The 18,816-nt window shown below is 39.5% G+C and overlaps 1 protein-coding gene across 2 annotated transcripts in view; it reads right to left on the reverse strand.

Moving 5' to 3' along the window:
* Window positions 1-1,418: 1,418 nt before the first annotated feature.
* Window positions 1,419-18,816, reverse strand: part of NCF1 (neutrophil cytosolic factor 1) — a 35,888-nt gene continuing 18,490 nt past the window's right edge. For both annotated transcript variants that reach the window (XM_073615026.1, XM_073615025.1), the window contains 9 exons: window positions 16,184-16,259; window positions 11,595-11,760; window positions 10,910-10,968; window positions 10,326-10,448; window positions 9,433-9,540; window positions 6,684-6,801; window positions 6,480-6,587; window positions 4,527-4,663; window positions 1,419-1,851 (listed from right to left, as the gene is read on the reverse strand). In XM_073615026.1, coding sequence (XP_073471127.1) covers window positions 1,730-1,851; window positions 4,527-4,663; window positions 6,480-6,587; window positions 6,684-6,801; window positions 9,433-9,540; window positions 10,326-10,448; window positions 10,910-10,968; window positions 11,595-11,760; window positions 16,184-16,259 — 1,017 coding nt within the window. In that variant the 3' untranslated portion in view covers window positions 1,419-1,729. The remainder of the gene's footprint in view (window positions 1,852-4,526; window positions 4,664-6,479; window positions 6,588-6,683; window positions 6,802-9,432; window positions 9,541-10,325; window positions 10,449-10,909; window positions 10,969-11,594; window positions 11,761-16,183; window positions 16,260-18,816) is intronic.

The raw sequence follows: 18,816 nt of genomic DNA on the forward strand, positions 1-18,816 counted from the left end.
ATCCATGTGATGGATTCCTCTAACATGGAACATGATGCATTCCTTAGGGAGTATTTATGACGTTTCCATATAATGTCCCTGGGTTTATCCGGATCATCAGAAGGTGGACGGGGAGCTCTGTGAGCACAATCGATCTCAATGTGGTCTGGTGCCTCATGGGCTAGGATCTGTTTAAACACCCTCTGCAGAGTAGGGACTATATACCAGGATGCAGTGGCATTCAGGCAAGCCCTAATGCGGATGTTAACCCTGCAGCTCCTATTTTCAAAATCGTCCATTTAATCCAGCAAAGAGTTAATTATTTGGTCCTGTGACTTACAGTGCTCAGTGAGTGCTTGCATGGTGGGGCTGACTTCCTCCCATTGTGACTCCAGTGCCTCAACTCTACCCCCAATATGTGCAGTGTCTGCCTGCAGGGCCTCAATGTCCTGTTTCAACTCTGGTAGCAAATAGCTCCAGATCAGCCTTAGTGGGGAGGGAGAGAAGATGAGAGTGCAAGTCCTTATTCCCCAGCACTTCTCCCATATCAGAGCATTTATCCTGGCTGTCTGAGCCTGAGGGAGAGGACGGAGGAGGAACCGTAAGTGATGGCAAATGAGGAGAGGGGATCGGAGAGGCCGCTCGAGCGGCGTGCCCACCCAGCGCCATCTTGGAAGATTTGATCGGACCTCAGTGAGTCTCTGTAAAATAGACATCCGCGGAGGAGGCGGGCAGGGTTTCAGCTTAGGAGGCATGATAATCTGAGTTTCCCCCTAAAAAAGCTGCTGTAGGTGCTGTTATTTGAGCGGGTCTCATGGAGCTCACCAGGAACACGTCCTCACGCGTGCATGCCGCGGCTACGCCCCCCCGGACACTTTGAATTAAATGTAAGTACTGTACCACGTGATATGTTTTACCTAAACGTAGGCTTTAAAGTGGTTGTAAACCCTTACATGTACCCAGTGAAGTGACTGGCCTCAGGTGGTACACAGACATGAAACACATACTCCTACATAAGTTGTACCTGTCTATCTGCAGTCTTCGCGACAGCCATTCAAATGTCCAACATTTATACAGCTAGTCTGAGAGTTTAGAAAAAAAGAGGGCAGAGTGCTGAAGCCATACTCTGCAGAACTCAATGAAGAGAATGAGGGAAGAGATACATCTCCCTTCACACAGCACACAGGAACAGAGCAGAGATTGTCAATCAGCTGGAGGTCCCTCTCCTGTCACCATTTTTCCCTTGGTGTCAGGAAGACTTGTCAGAAGTGATTTATGCTTATGGCAAAGGAACAAAGCAGCAGACAGAAATGACACTTAGTGCTCTAAATTGAGACACACTATACAGGGATATGCTTTGTTGATATTTCATGTTAGAGGTTTACAACCACTTTAAGTGCACCTGGTGATCATGACATTCTTAAAAGAAACAGGTACAGTGATTATTTATATATTTTAATACATTAGAACATACATCAAAACAGACCCTTTTCTGGTATCCAGATTCTATGCAGAGATAAACATGCTTCTGAATACTGAATAATACTTGAAAGGCATAGCTTTTAATAAATGGAAGTCTGTCCACTGTGGGAGGAGGTGGTTTTCACTGGCAACAAAGGAAGTTTGTTGAGGTATGCAGGCATTAACTGTGCAACAACGTGATATCTCAAAAACAGTGCTCAGAGAGTTGATGTTCCCTAAATGAAGGTAATAATATATCTACATATCATTAAAGATTTAAGAAGTCTGTTTAGGTCACGGTTTGGATCTTGAGCTTTGTGTTCTCTGTACAACGATCCAAAATGAGCTCTTTGCTTGGCCGCGCAGGAATAGCAGGTTGGGCTTTTGATTGGTCTTCCTCTTTTTCTTCATCTGTATTTAAAAGTGAAAATACACATTGATTACTGCAACTAGGATAAATAGTCCAATAAAATATCTGTCACAGAAATATGCTGCAAGTATTTGAGGTTACATATATGGGCATTCACTATATACAGTATGTCCTTAACACTGCTTATAGGCCCTAAAGCATAACTCATGAGGACCCTAGAATAACAGATAGCTAAATTAGAGCAGGAGAAAACAAATCTGTGGACAAATAATATTGCTTTATATCTTTAGTCCCCATGTAATAAGTGGCATAGTGCCACTATATGCTGTTATGCTAAATGTCTGGCTGTGTCTGATTTCAGTATGTTTCTGTGACAGACCTGGAACAAGCATGCTGTAAGTGAGTGTCAAAACAATTTGTTCAAGGTCACTGATTCAGACTGCACTTAGGTCAAAGAATCAGAACGACAGCCAGGAAACTAGCATTTTCAAAGCAAAAAAAAAAGAAAAAAAGGACACTCCTGTGGCCACATCCGTATAAATTGTCACAAAAAAGAAAAAAAAGGGGTTCAACAAGGATCCCCTGAGCGGACTTTAGAGGCACAACAAACCTGAGAAAGCATAATCAAAATAACAATATAATCAATTTTATTAAATATAAATACATACAGTACAAAGACATTGACAAAAGATAATAAAAAATCATCTATATAGAAATATACATGATACAAATACCGATGTGTCTTGTATCATGTATATTTATATATAGATGATTTTTTATTATCTTTTGTCAATGTCTTTGTACTGTATGTATTTATATTTAATAACATTGATTATATTGTTATTTTGATTATGCTTTCTCAGGTTTGTTGTGCCTCTAAAGTCCGCTCAGGGGATCCTTGTTGAACCCCTTTTTTTCTTTTTTATAGCATTTTCAAAGGAAAGATTAGTAATGGCAGCTCTAATCTCTCATGACAGTATCACTTTAGGCTACATTCACATGGGCGATTGGCATACCCTGTGATTTCCAGAGGCAGGAATTTGCAGATTTCGGCATCTGCAATGGAGACCCATGAATGGAGGAAGTGGTGCTATCAATCATCCACCCATCCTCCATTCACGGATAGTGCTCCATTCATAGAAGCTGCAGTATGGCTTTCATGAATAGAGAAGCTGGGCATAAAGGGTGGGCATAGTCAGAATCTCTTGATGAGAGCCTGTAACAGTCCCTTAGTTGTATTAATCCCTGCCGCACTGGAAGACTGGAAAAAAAAAACTTTAAAAATTTCTTCAAGGAAAATGTTTTGGTTCAAATACTTTGTGTTTTTTTCTTTTCCTCAAGTTAACACATACAACTAACAGGCCTAGTCTGATTATGGCAGGGGCAGGGATAGGGGTGGGAGGCAGAGGTGCAAGATGGAGAAAGATTACTACTAAAAGAAAAGGTATCAGCACAAGGGACACACCCTACTGACTGTAAGTTATATCCCTTGTTCTGATTTTTTTTATTTTTGCTTTAGGCTTTAATGTAATCAACGCTCATGAATATATGAAAATGCTTCTACAAGGCATTTCTGTTTAACCACTTCAGCCCCGGACCATTTGGCTGGCAAAAGACTGGAGCACTTTTTGCGATTCGGCAATGTGTCGCTTTAACTGACAATCGCGCGGTCGTGCGACATGGCTCCCAAACAAAATTGATGTCATTTTTTCCCCTTAAATAGAGCTTTCTTTTGGTGGTATTTGATCACCTCTGCAGTTTTTATTTTTTGCCCTATAAACAAAGAAATAGCGACAATTTTGGAAAAAAAAGCATTATTTTTTACTTTTTGCTATAATAAATATTCCCAAAAAATATATATAAAAAACTTTTTTCCTCAGTTTAGGCCGATACATATTCTTCTACATATTTTTGGTAAAAGAAAAAATATCGAAATAAGCATTTATTGATTGGTTTGTGCAAAAGTTATAGCGTCTACAAAATAGGGGATAGTTTTATGGCATTTTTATCAATAATTTTTTTTTTTTTTACTAGTAATGGCGGCGATCACCGATTTTTATCATGACTGCGACATTATGGCGAACAGATCGGACACTTTTGGTGCTATTTTGGAACCATTCACATTTATACAGCGATCAGTGCAATTAAAAATGCATTGATTACTGTGTAAATGTGACTGGCAGTGAAGGGGTTAACCAGGAGGGGGCGCTGCAGGGGTTAATTGTGTCCTAAGGATGTGTTCTATAACTGTGTGGGGGATGGGTGACACAACACTGATCACCGTTCCCGATTACAGGGAGCTATGATCAGTGTCATTAGGCAGAATGCTTGTTTACATCAGCATCTCCCCGTTCTCCCTCTCCATGAGACGATCGCGGGTATCCCCACAGACATCGAGTCCAAGTGACCTGCGATCACACTCACGGAGATGGCGGCGCGCGTGCCTGCACCCACAAGCCGCGTCTTAAAGGGCAACGTACAGGTACGTTAGTATGCCTGTACGTGCCCCTCTGCTGACGTATATCGGCGTGAGCCGATATACGTTTTTCATCTACAGTGTATATTTTGCCCATAGGTACAACAAATTTCTTTTCTCAGAGAGGTAAAAAATTATGACATGTACCTTTCGAATATTTGCCTTTTTGATGTCATTCCACATTCATAAAGAAGACTGGACCATATATAAAATGTTTCCATTTTAAATTTCAGTACCTACCAATAGTCATATTCTCCATAGCCTCAATTGTAGATTGACGTGCTTTCAGATATTTTTTGCTGTTTCTCCTGTACGATTCCTGGCTGATTTCCTTACGTTTTTGCTTGTGGATGCTGTTAGCATTTGAAATTGTGCCTCTATAGTTGAAAAACAAATAGTTTCATCATTACTTTTAACATGTGTTATGTGTTTATGTAAATGTATTTTTGCAAATTCAGTATTATTTATATAAATGTACATAAATACAAAACTTTACAGAAGGTATAGAAATATGTTTACAGAAAATATAAGAATATATGAATATATAAATATAAAATGTTAACATGACAGTAACAGTTTAACAAAACACTTATGTATATTTCACTTATTTAATGTCAGATTACTCTTGTAAATCAAGTGTCTTAGACACTCTTTAGAGTTCCATCACACCTCCGCAACAAAAATGTCAGTGTTTGCTACAGCATATATTAATGTACTGTCAGAATCAGACACATGGAGGTGGGCACTGAGGCCAGAGTGTCAATAGCGGACACTTCATCCTCAGTGCAGCTCAATATTGTCAATTGTCAATAGCTGACACTTCATCCTCAGTGCAGCTCAATAATGCCAAGACTGCTACAATTACAGTTAATACGCTCCTCCCCATCCACTGCACTGCATCACACAAACAGGAGATTGCTGAGAAGTTTTGTAGAGTGTGTGGTGCTTGATGGGGAACTCTGAGACTAGTTCCCCATAAGGTCCACCTAACATGTGATTAATAGCAAAACAGAGTGGGTAGATTCCATAGACGCTATTCAGCCCAATAGTGACTATGGAATCCGCCCACTAGCATCTGCTGTCAGAAACACAGGAGGCAGACCTGATGGGAAACTAAATGCGACAATATGTTACCAGCACATCAAGGATTCCTCAAACGGATCCAAAGCTTTATTTCGTGGTCACATACAAAGGCAATGTTTCATAGCCACACAGGGCCCCTTCTAACAGCCATCTTCAGGAACGTGTGCATTGGGAATATTGTGATTGGACCTGATTCGAAACTAGTTTCAGGGTCATCTATCATGCTCTGCTCACCCAACTCAATTCCATGACCAATGCACCTGTTGGGAGTGCGGAGTCCAAAAGGGGAGCTCTGAGGAACTAGTTCCCCATCAGGTCTACCTTGCTTGTGATTGACGGAGGAAAGCAGTGGACAGATTTCATAGCTGCTATTAGACTGAATAGGCTCTGGAATCCACCCACTGACGTTCACTGTCAATCACAAGCAAGGTGAATCTATTGGGGAACTACTCTCTCAGAGTTCTCCATCAGGCTCTGCCCACTGTCGGTGTGCCCTGCATCAGTGGTTCGCAACCTCAGTCCTCAAGTACCCCCAAACAGGCCATGTTTTCCTTTACTTTGCACAGCTGCTTTATATCAATATTAATGGTATGGTATTGATAAGAGCTATTTTATCTAAGGGAAGTACCCAAAACTGGCCGGTTGGGGGTACTTGAGGACTGAGGTTGAGAACCACTGCCCTACATCACTGGTTGCTGGGACGCTGGCAGCCTGAATCCTACAACCAATGATGCTAATAAACAAAACAATAATAAAGTTAAAAACTCAACACTTTCCCTCTACTCCCTCTTTCCCCCACCACAATACTCTGGCTTGTTTGTACACTGACTTTGAGATGGTTTTAATTGCCTCCAGTTTAATTATTTAAGAACTGGAGGTAAATTATTTGGATCTGTTTCAACTGCAGTGACATATTGTAAACGTGACATGAGTAAGAACTACATGAATCTGTCGTATGTGTCCGAATAGTTACCAAAACTGTCACAGGGCTTTAATGAATCTGGACCAGGACATTTTAAAGGGAACATAACACCACAAAAGTGTCAAATACTTTATTGAAATGTGTTTTATATAAAACTTTAGTTCCATTATTACTTGTCTTATTCTTACCTTCGGGGGGGCAATGCCTTTGTCTTTATTTGGCTTCTATCTTCAGAAATAGTGTCCCCTGACTTCTGCAGATACATTGCAGGGAAGTATCCAGTTACACTGCCCCTTCTGGAACAAAAAACAGACATTTATAGAAGAATGCCTTACACAATTGACAAGTATTAACCTTTTAAGTAATTCCAACATTTGCTTGTCAGCTTATACCTGACAACCCACCAGCCATCAAGGAGTTTGTGAATAACTTCAACTGTCTCACCCTCCTTTACATCTAACTCATCCTCCAGTTCTCCTGTGAACGCCTTTGTAGTAATATGCAATTCCCCTGTACACAAGAGCAAAATGTTAGCTTTGAAAAGCACCAATTGCACTGATAAATATAAATCATACCTTTTTATTGAAAGTGAACATAATACCAAGTAACATTGAATGGTGATGTTAAAACTTACTATGACACAAGAACTTTTTTCATCTGAACTCACCTGTATATTAGGGTTAAAGGATAACTGAATGTCTGGTACAAGTTGTCCTTTAAAGCCGAAGTTAAGGTATGTTTTTTTTTTTCTTGCATAGTTACACTGATTCAGTTTGGAAGTTGGCCCTGTATGTATGTACAGTATCTCACAAAAGTGAGTACACCCCTATAATTTTTGTAAATATTTTATTATGCCAGAAATGATTCATGCTGATAACAGAGGAACCAGGCAGCAGAGACAAATGACACTCAGAGCTTTGAAGAGAGACAAGTACACAGTATTTGTTTTTTTTTCTTATTTCATCAATTAGGATAATCTTAAAATGTGTATATATACAGTATCTCACAAGTGAGTACACCCCTCACATTTTTGTAAATATTTTATTATATCTTTTCATGTGACAACACTGAAGAAATTACACTTTGCTACAATGTAAAGTAGTGAGTGTGCAGCTTGTATAACAGTGTAAATTTTCTGTCCCCTCAAAATAACTCAACACGCAGCCATTAATATCTACACCGCTGGCAACAAAAGTGAGTACACCCCTAAGTGAAAATTGGGCCCAATTAGTGCCGTGTCATGTGACTCGTTAGTGTTAAAAAGTCTCAGGTGTGTTAAGTTTGGTGTTATCGCTCTCACTCTCTCATACTGGTCACTGGAAGTTCAACATGGCACCTCATGGCAAATAACTCTCTGAAGATCTGAAAAAAAGAATTGTTGCTCTACATAAAGATGGCCTTTACATCTACTTTACATTGTAGCAATGTGTCTTTTCTTCAGTGTTGTCACATGAAAACATATAATAAAATATTTACAAAAATGTGAGGGGTGTACTCACTTTTGTGAAATACTGTATGTGCCGTATATGGCTGATCTCTTTGGAAGCTGGAAATCACTGTAGTAAGTACCCCTGCTACAGTGATTACCACTCACTTTCAGGTCCTTCTGGGCTTTTGTACTACATAGTTGATGGTAAAGGAGATTGTACAGTCAGGTTGTATAGTGTATGGTTAAGCCTTAGCTCTACCAGAAACTCACTTTTGTAGACTAGTTAGAACCCCACTTATTCGGGTCAGTAATTTGGTGATCCGACAGTCCCTGATTGTGATGCATGAGAGATATTCTCAAACACCCACTGCAGAGTCCTTGTTATCTCCTGCATACAACCTTATGAGAGGGCTTATATAAAGAGAGCCTTGTGTAAAAATATGTCACTACAAAAAGCTTTTTTCCACCACCAATCAGAATCAAACCTACCTTGAAAATGTGAATATTCACAATGCAGAAAGCAGAGGAAAAGAAGGCATAAAAAATTACAACAGGAGGTACACTTTTAGTGAGTGGCACTGGGGTTAATTTCAGAGGTTTACAGAGTAATCAGATTAGGGTAAGCGGAGTGAGTTTTCTGACATAAATCTGACAGGTGCATATCATTGCATTTTTTCACAGCAAGGCAAATTCTTGCTTTCATCAAGAGTACCTCTATAGGGTTACGGTGAGAAGGCACCACCGACACCCAAAGACCAATTTTTCTGCACCTGTTTGACAGGTGCATATCATTGCAATTTTTTACAGCAAGGCAAATTCTTGCTTTCATCAAGATTACCTCTAAAGGGTTAGAGTGGGAAGGCGCCACCAACACCCAAAGACCAATTTTAACGTACCTGTTACTTCTATCCAAAGTCGAAGTGACACCAGAATGTATCCAAAAATCTCTAATCTTGTTCCCAGTGCACTACATTGTGGCCTCATCATACACACTGGCTCCCCAGCTGTTGCTGAGCAAAATAAAGGCAGCTTGCCGGAAAAATGTCATTTTATTTGGCTTTATAAATGCAATTATTGCTGCAGCAGATTCTAGACATGGTACAGATCTGACACTTTACAGTTAGACTAAGGGGACCCCCCTGTCACTATATCGGAATTAATTTTTTATTTTTAGGATTTCACTTTAAAAATCAAAAAATCACTGCTCATTTAAAATTGATGTTTTTCACAAACTTTTTTTGTTATTGATTCATGTCCCCCAGGGCAGGACCCGGACCCCTATAACCATTGTATGCCTAACTACTTGCATTCAAGCCTTCAAAATGGGCACTTTTGATATGAAACGTTCGGGTCCCATTGACTTTAATGGGGTTCGGTGTTCGGGTCCTAACGTTCGCGGTGTTCGGAAGTTCTGGTCTGAACCGAACAGGGGTCCGTTCGGCCCATCCCTACCAATGAGGTCACCGGCTGCGGAAATAGTGAATATCTCCTAAAATGTGCACATTTAGGAGATTTTCTTCAAACCTACAGGTAAGCTTTATTATAAGCTCACCAGTAGGATTCATGTCATCAAGCGTGTTTATAACTGCTTTAATAGCAACCAGTGAGGTTCGCTTTGTAACCTACACTAAGAGAAATGAACCAGAAATCTGACTTACCTACTTTGTCTTTTATATTGTTAAATAAAGGGGCATACAGTTTTTTCTTTTTACCTGCATAGTTAGGCTCTTGCTCTTCAGACTCATCTGGACTGTCAAGAGGCTCAAGGTAAGCAGCTGGAACCCATCCTCGTTTGTTCTTCATTTGGCAGAACCACCATCCTGGAAAAAAGAGAATCTAATAAAAAATAGCCTTTTCATAAACAAGACAATGTTTGGACAAAAGGAAGAAATGTGTGAAGGGATATTCAATCACCTGGTTCTTGCAGTTCCCCAAATATTAGGCAGTATTTTTTTCTGCATTTTCATTTTATGTATATATTAATATATTCATATTACAATCATAATTTTTTTTATGCATAACTGGCAAAGTTAATATTTTCTCTATTGTGAATTAAAGACCAGCTAAACATAGTTCTACTACTTATGGAAAATGCAATATTCATAAAAACCCATAGCTCCAGTTTATAAAAATAATGCTTTACACTGCTCTGCTACGCACAGTAGGCCGCATGTGCTGAGTCTAGCCATATATAATAATGGATGTGTCTGGTGTGTAATCAGAACTTGATAGTAGGACAGCAATTTTCCGCCATAGCATGCCCCAACACATGTGCCTAAGATTCTAGAAAAGCAGTAAGTGCTGGAAGTTAAGCAACTATCCCGACTCTCAGCATCCTGTAAAGTATAGTCTATTGTTCATACAAATTGGAGAGATGAGGTTATCATTACTGAAATTGTTGCAGCAGAAATCATGCTGGTGGGGAGTTTGGGCAGTGCCACTAAATGTGACCTTACCTTTTACAATCACATTGACTTAATTCTCACTTAACAGCTTAAAGCCCTGACAGCAGATGACTAGTATTTAAGTGAATGAATAGGATTGTTGTGTTTCTGTACTGCAGTTCAGGAAATTAAACACAAATTTTCCTTAAAAAGTAAGTTACCATTCTCAGTCTTCTCTACCACGTCAACCACATTACCATCTTTCACAGACAGCTCACTCTTCGAATTCTTTTCATAGTCTGCAATTACTCGATAGGACTGGAGGATAATAGGACCTGTTATATCTGTCACAAAAAAAAGAAAGTGGCTCAGGAACATTTGTCAAAATAAGAAATTACATTTACACATGATTAATACAATGATACTTTAAATAGCACCTATTATTATAGGTGGTCAGTTGTCACATGTTCCAACCTCCCTTTGTCAACATGGAGTATCAACATTTGTATTCCCCAAGAATAAGAGAATCGATTATGGCTGATGCAGAGCCTTGACTGAAGGGAGGCTACAAGGACCATCCAACTGCACAAGAACAGCCATTGCCAATATGGCATAATATGTACAGTATGTTAAAAGCAAAAGGGTGCAAAATAAATGCTTTTATACAGGCACCAGAACCGAATATATCTTCCATTATACATTCAGGAAACAAACAAGAATTTTTCATTATCCATTGTAAATTTAAAAAGCATTCACAGGGTGAGGTTTCATTACTGTAAAACATCCACCTCCAGATTTTCTTTACCTGACACATTTTTCGTTGTGGTTTCTTGCTTCAGCAAGAAAGTTTCAGGCTTTCGACCGCTGTACAAAACAGAATAAAAAAAGTATTAGCATCTTCAGCATGCAGACAGCAAATACAATGTATACGTTTCAGTGCAAAATACAAAGTGAATGCAGTCAGAGCATGGCCACAATGCTGTAAACTGTGCTGTGTGCATACCCTAGCCAGCGGCCTTTTTCAATTTATTACCTTAGCGAAACCCTTGAAATAATTTTCAGGGCTTGAGGAACACTTACTGAAACCAATTCATTGGGGGTCAGTGGGAAGAATGCCCCCTTACAGTGGTGGTCAGAATGGTATCCTTAGAGATAAAGACATCATTGGTATCATGCCATTGATACTGTCAGGTGACATTGGCGTTGGAATTATGCAGGCACCATCAGATTAGAGGTCAATTAGAAACAAATCAAGAAACCCCTAGCATCCTCTAAACAAAGGATCTTAGTTGAGAATGGCCGCCCTATAGGTGTGCACATACCCTATAATGGCTCATAAATGTACTACATACATGTTTCCAACATCAGTTATGCTTAATGGAATACACACTAACAAAATAGCTGTCTGTTTCAAACTATAAGCATATAACTATAAGCAGTACTGGCAAAATAGTAGAATGTTTTGTATCATGTATATCAAACATACTCACTTATTGCTCGATGTGGGGTTTACATCATCAGATCTAACTTTGAAGAAGTTGATAATATGAGGACAACGGGAGATCTTAGAAGGAAGGTTGAGCAGCGACAGGCAGTAATCAGCCAGAGTGATCTGTCTGTTCTCTGTAGACCTCAGACCATCAAACCATTTTGGTGCTGAAAAACAATTATTTACAAATTTTATTTTTAAGATTTAAATATACCTGGTTTATGGCTTTCCTATTTTCCTCAGCTCAAGTGAAACACCTAAAGTTGATGCATACCCGGAGTAGATGACATTTTTTTAAGCACTGTATATCAAAGAATTGTCAATTTCTAAAAGAAGAAAGGGCGCCGCTCGCCAACCCAGCGCATTAGTATCTACATTAATGCAGCTCATCCAGCATTGCTCCAGCCCCGCCCCCTTGACATGTTTCACCCTGTTCACCGGGGCTTGGTCACAGCAACCGGTGGGAAGATCTCTATCTCAGCTTAGAGTGGCACTGCAAGTTTCAATTGTCAATTTCGGTTTTAATAAAATACTTGTTTTCACCTTTTTTTTTTTTTTTTAAATCCTTTGTTGCATCTCAGTGCTGTTGATGTCCTGTAGCCTCTTTGCAACCACTTTCTGTCTACAGTAATAACTGCATGGCAATTATCAAGCTAGGCACAGTTGAGAGGCATGCATAGAGTGCGGTCACCTATCATAACAAGCGCCTGAACAAGGACATTTATAGCAGCATCACAAGGTATTGTTTTAATGAAAGTTAGAGATTTAAAAAAAAAAAAACACTAAAACAGACTTTTAAAGTTATATGAACATGTCAAACCCTCTAAAAAAACATGTTATTGATTTTATAGGTTGGCAGAACTGCTCTCAGGTGCCCATTGTTTACGGTCTTTGTGGCCATTGAAGATATTTCCTCACTTTCTGTCTTGTCACTCGGACCAGAATTATTGGGAAATGTCCTCAATGAGCACAAAGACTGAGCATCTAACTCTTACTATTCTATCAAAACTAAAAAGAAATATGACCAGAATTCTATTACAGGAAGCTACATCTGACTTGATGAATAAAAGAAGATTTAAGATGAAAAGTAAAACAGGGGAAAGATGTCTTGGGATTACAATTCCTGGATCTTCAGAAACTGGTAAGCTGCAAAATATATATTTTTTTTAATTATTTGAAATTGGTACACTTTTCAGCTGAATTTCAGCTCTAAATTGCATAATCTAGCACCCACCTTACCCCCAGAAGGCTCTCTTAGGTCTTTATTTTACATTTTTTTAAATCCTGCACATAGAGTTTGAATGCAGTCTTCTGGCCAAGTGACATCACTGGAGTGTCCTAGTCTTTCTTTGTGCCAGTGGGGTAAGGGGCAAGCAGAGCTCTTGTAATGAAATCTGAGTGGCGTTCAGTCCTAGAGTATTGTAGGCTTAAGCTACATGATGATGGGCCATAAACTTACAGGAATTGGACAGGATGATATGAGTGTTGTTCTACCTGAAGAAGACTGGCAGCGCTGGACCAAAGAGGAAGTTGGGGATAGTCCTGGGGTGTGGGGAGGGTAAGTACAGCTTGGGTACTTTTATGCTTATGGGGGGGGGGGGGGGGGGGGCAGGGAAAAAAGGTAAACAATGAACTTGGCGTTTACTTTGAAGGTAAATTGTAACTGAGAGCAGTCTGTAGGTTGTCATAGCTGAGCTCTTCCGTAATTACAAGTTGATCCAGTGGCTTCAGTACTTTCTGAGTTACTGATCTTAAACATGTATGCAGAACAGGAGTTTTGACTTCAACTTTTGCCTGCTTGTTCTGGATTATTATAAGTTTTAAACCAAGTAACTAGCATTATAAGTACTGAAGCCGAGCAACAAGTATTTTCAGATGAATAACAGCAATGGCAAACCATATATTTCTCTCAAAACACCATTAATGCCTGCGGAGGTGGGATATTTGAGAATTGGATATGTTTCTGCATGAGCTGAACCACATAAAAGGGGAAACCTAATATGTTAAAAAGTTACTAAACCCACAACAGTAAAATCAGTCTGTATATGCAGTAAAGCATGCTTGCTATATTCACTGTTGAACCTAAGGGGTTAATCATCCGTATTGTGTAAAAAGGCTGTTGTAACCTGTCTTCTCTGATCCGCCCCTTCCTTTACTGTACCCAGCCCATCTACTGATAGTACAGAGCCCTGGGAGGCACTCCACACATGCTCAGTTTGGTGTGTATTGCTAAAGAGTTTTTTGTTTTGTTTTTCGTGGGAGGGTGCATGAGATCAGCACTGTCCAGACAGAGTCAGGAGTCATGTAGCCTCATAGGACAGTCAGAGGAGAACAAAAAAACTCCTTCTACAAGTTTTAACCAGTGCTCGGCCGAACACTGATAGAAGTCACAAGATTGCTATATACTGCTGATAAGAAAAGGTATTTAGCAGTTTATATTTACTAAAATAATTGCATTTCCATGTTCTGTGTACTGTGGGAGACCAGATATAGTGAATGCAGGGTCCTGGGTTTATTGCAGCAGAGTATAAAACCCATACGTGTTTCATCTAGAATATGAAAATTCTGTTCAGCTTGTTTCAGCAGCTGCCTATTTTTCCTTTATTGTGGAGTGAGTTTACTGCCCTTTAAACTAAACACTAAAATCTCTTAACTGATCTTTCACAATACCAACCAAGGATGAAAAAGGAAAATACAGGTGGCTTAATTGACCTGTTTCAGTTCTCTTTTCTCTGCTTCAGTATGTAAAAACTGCATAAATATAGAAAATTGAAGTCATTATGCGATAACAACTTTATTAAATTCATTGTTATGCCAGGTACACACAAATCTGACAACAAAATCCTTGATTTATTTCCAATGGATGTTGGCTCAAACTTGTCTTGCATACACATGGTCACACAAATGTTGTCGGAAATTCCGAACGTCAAGAACACTGTGACGTACAACACGTACTACGAGCTGAGAAAAATGAAGTTCAATAGCCAGTGCAGCTCTTCTGCTTGATTCCAAGCATGCGTGGAATTTTGTGCGTCGGAATTGTGTACACACGCTCAGAATTTACGACAATGGATTTTGTTGTCGGAAAATTTGAGAACCAGCTCTCAAATTTTTGTTGTTGGAAATTATGACAACAAATGTCCGAGGGAGACATTTGGTTGGAATTTCCGACAACAAGCTCACATCGAACATTTGTTGTTGGAAATTCTGACCGTGTGTACGCGGCATTATAATTTGGTTTCTCCAATTGTCAAGGTTTATCAAAGGCTCTTAAGAGTTGAAGACATATTAATGCATATTGTTAGTGATGTTTTTAGATATGTCGTTGGCTAAGTGGTAAGTATGCATGCCTTGCAGCTCTGAGTCTTGGGGTTTATATGCCTCTAATGCTGTGTTGTAGATGTTGTCATATGTACTGTAACATATAGGGGAATATTAGATCTGGGTGTGGTTTTGTCTTGTTCACATTCACTTTTTATATACATTCTAAGTAAACGACTTTTAAATTTAAAATTTTTAGAACATGTAGTTAAACAGCTACAAATATGTTATTGAAAGGACAACTATATAAATGTTATATTAATGTATGAAAAGACAAATCTATTTTTGTTTTGGATAAATTAGGGAAGGGTTAGAGCCTCTACCAAGTTTTTATTACTCTGTGTCCTCACAAGAGAAATTCATCCTCCCTATTTCTCCTCGTGACCAATGCCACAAAGAGAGAAAGTGAGGGGAAATCCAAACATTCTGTGTTTTTATCATAGCGAAAAGTGGGAGAAAATCCTCCATCCCCAATTCTCCCTGCTTATTGGTATAAGTAAATTAATTATTTGTATTAAATTTAGCGAGGGTTTGTGATAACTTTCCAGATCATAAATGATTATATTGATCTGAAAATAATTAGATTCACTATTTAATTTCAAATGCACTATAACTTTGTTACGATTTAAAAATTAGTGACAAGTAAAGTAGCCTTGTCCAAGAGTATATCCAAGACCTTAAATACAGTAAATCTGTTATCCTGGAGTAGGATTGGATGGCTCGAATTTATAGAAGCCCTACATTGCCCATTAAAAAAACAGACCTCTGTATTTAAAGGCAGAAAGTTTTTTTTTTTTTTTTTATCTTATTGCATTCTATGCATTAAGATAAAAAGCCTTCTGTGTGCAGCAGCCCCCTCTGCCCCCTAACACTTACCTAAGGTCCCTCCTTGTCCAGCGATGTCCACGAGTGTCACAGCCGTCTGAGATTCTCCTTCCTGATTGGCTGAGACACACCAGCGGCACCATTGGCTCCCGCTGCTGTCAATCAAAGTCAGCTAGCCAATCTGGGGAGAGAGGGGGCGGGGCCTGGTCAGGGCTCCATGTCTGAATGGACACAGGGAGCTGTGACTCAGCACATGTGCCCCCATAGCCAGGGGCCAGGATCACAGAAGAGGGACCCGAGAAGAGGAGGATCCGGGCTGCTCTGTGCAAATCCACTGCAACAGAGCAGGTAAGTATGACATGTTTGTTATTCTTATCGGAAAAAAAACAAGACTTTACAATCACTTTAATCTAGCAATTATATGCATTTTTATAAAATGATTACCTGGCAGATGAGGTATAGTTCTGTGTTCTTTGTTAATATCTCCAGACTCAATAGGAAACATTTCTTTAAGTGCTTTCTACAAATAGAGTACATGAAGGTAATAAGAATATGACAGTAAAAAACCCAATCAGCACCATAACCACAAGACTAAATTGCTCTTAAAGTATAAATAAAGGCAAAACTTTAGTGGAGAGGGATTAGAACCTGTCAGTTGTTATTGTTGTCTGTGCTCCCATTAAGGAGAGTCACCTTCTCTATTTGTCCTGTTTACCATTATCATTGGAAGTGAAAGTAAAAGAAAATCCCAAATTTTGGGTTGTCCCCAGAAAGGTTATAGTGGGGATATCTTCCAATGGGGACACTAGTTCTGGTGACCTGGGGGTCCCCAAGGAATTCCCTTAATTTGCAGGGATTTCCTCTCACTTTCTGTTTGGCTATGAGACAAGAAGTGAAGGGAAATCTCCGCAATGGGATACAGGTGGTAAAAAAAAAAAAAAAAAACTCCCCTACTCTATCCAAAATGAAAAAAAAGGTTTTGCCTATAGTTCTACTTTAATGTGCGACACAAGTTACAATTATTTTTTTTTTCAGTTTTGGATAACATCGGTATGTGTTTCCACTCTTTGTTTCCTTTGTCTCCCTTGCATAGATTTCCCATAATTTCCTATATTATGTTTGATGTGTATCAGACAGAAAAGAAAGTGCGGGCAAGTCTACTCTTTGGGCACAACAACAAAATTTTTTTTTTTTAGTAGAGCGGAGAAGGATTAGAACCCCATTCAAGTTTAATTTGCCCTTTTGTCCTTATTGGGGGGGGGTCCTCTTACTTCTAGTTAAGGTAACAGGTGTCAGACAGAACAGAAAACATATCTCTCTGACGGTACACTGACAGAAATAAAAACCTGAATGAAGTTCTAACACTTCCACCACTTCATTGAAGACAAAACAAAATATGTTTTTTACTTCAGGTGGGCTTTATAGTTAATCCAAAGGTGAGTTTTCACTAAGGGGTCTTTCACACGGGGCGGATCAGTGATGATCCGCCCCGTGAATATCTGCTTGCTCAGCGGGTATCGCTCTGCCGATCCCCGCTAAGCAGGAAGATGACAGGTCTGTCGCTGCACACTGTGCAGCGACGGACCTGTCAGAGCGCCGCTCTCCCCTATGGGGGATCGGATGATGACGGACCGTAGTGTCCGTCATCACCCGATCCGAAAACGGATGGAAAAGTAGGGTTTTCCTTCGTTACACTTTTTCGGATCGGAGCGGGTCGGATGTCAGCGGACGTTTATCCGCTGACATCCGCTATTCCATAGGGATACATGTATGTCCGTTTTTCATCTGAAAACGGAAGGATGAAAAACGAACATACGGATCATTCGTGTGAAAGAGGCCTTACAGTGTATCCCTCGGTGACTCTCTGCTGGAGTCTGTGGTTGTGTTTAGCTTGGCATGTTCTGGTCTTAACCAACACATAAACACATAAATTGCCATACATTTTAGTATCTGATTTTAAAATCACCATCAACTATGTAATTGCAGGGCCTACTTGTACACTTCATTAAAACTTACCTCATCCTCATTCTTAGCCCCGACACTTCACAATTGTTGGTATAACAATAATTGGATTATAATGCATGGGGTCAGCTTAAAGCCAATGGCAAAAAACATGTACAGGCAATCTCCAAGTTACATACATCCGACTCCTACTTACAAACAGAGGGAGACAACAGGAAGTGAGAGGAAATCTACCCCTAGGAAGGGAAATTCACTCCTGTAAGAGTTATCATGGGAAAAGGTGTCTCCACTAATGCTTTATCACCAATCCTTGTTTCATCAACAACCCAAAATTTTCAAAATCCAATTGTCACAGGGACAGAAAGTGAGGTGAAATCTTCTGAACAGGGGCACAGATAGCAAAACAAACGTTACAGGGGTGTTAACCCTTTCCTATGCTATCGACCCAAAATGTAAAGAAATGTTTTGGCTGGAATTACACTTAAAAAATCTACCTGTTCCAACCTGCATACAAATTCAACTTAAGAACAAACCTACAGGCCCTATATTGTTTGTAACCCTAGACTGTAACAGGAAACCAGAAGAGATAGACTTAAAAAAAAAAAAAAAAGAAAGATAGATAAGAACTAATTTATATTATACAGATATGTCAGAATACTAGAATATTTAGGATAGGGTGATATTACAATCTTTAGTTAGTTACAAATGAATTGCACACTTTTTAATTTGATGTATAATATTGTACAAGCTGTATATGTTCCCCATTCATTAAATGTTCGATTTTGGTAGGGCTCTAACACAGGTGGATACTCTACATTAAAGTGGAGTTCCAGCCAGGGTGAAAAAAAATTAAAAGTCAGCAGCTAAATACTGTAGCTGCTGACTTTTAATATAAGGACACTTACCGATCCAGGCGCCGGCATCCATACTAAAGGAAACAGGAAGTGAAGCCTTGTGGCTTCACAGCCTGTTTTCTACTGTGCATGCGTGAGTCGCAAGACACTTTCTGAATGGCCCTGTCATCTTCGGGAATACACACAGGTCCCAGAAGGCAACAGGGGGAAGGAGGGCATAAAAAAAAACTTCTATTTTTCTTTTGTGTTTAAGAATAGTGC

This window comes from Aquarana catesbeiana, linkage group LG02 (assembly GCF_042186555.1).
Source record: "Aquarana catesbeiana isolate 2022-GZ linkage group LG02, ASM4218655v1, whole genome shotgun sequence".
Lineage (NCBI taxonomy): Eukaryota > Metazoa > Chordata > Amphibia > Anura > Ranidae > Aquarana > Aquarana catesbeiana.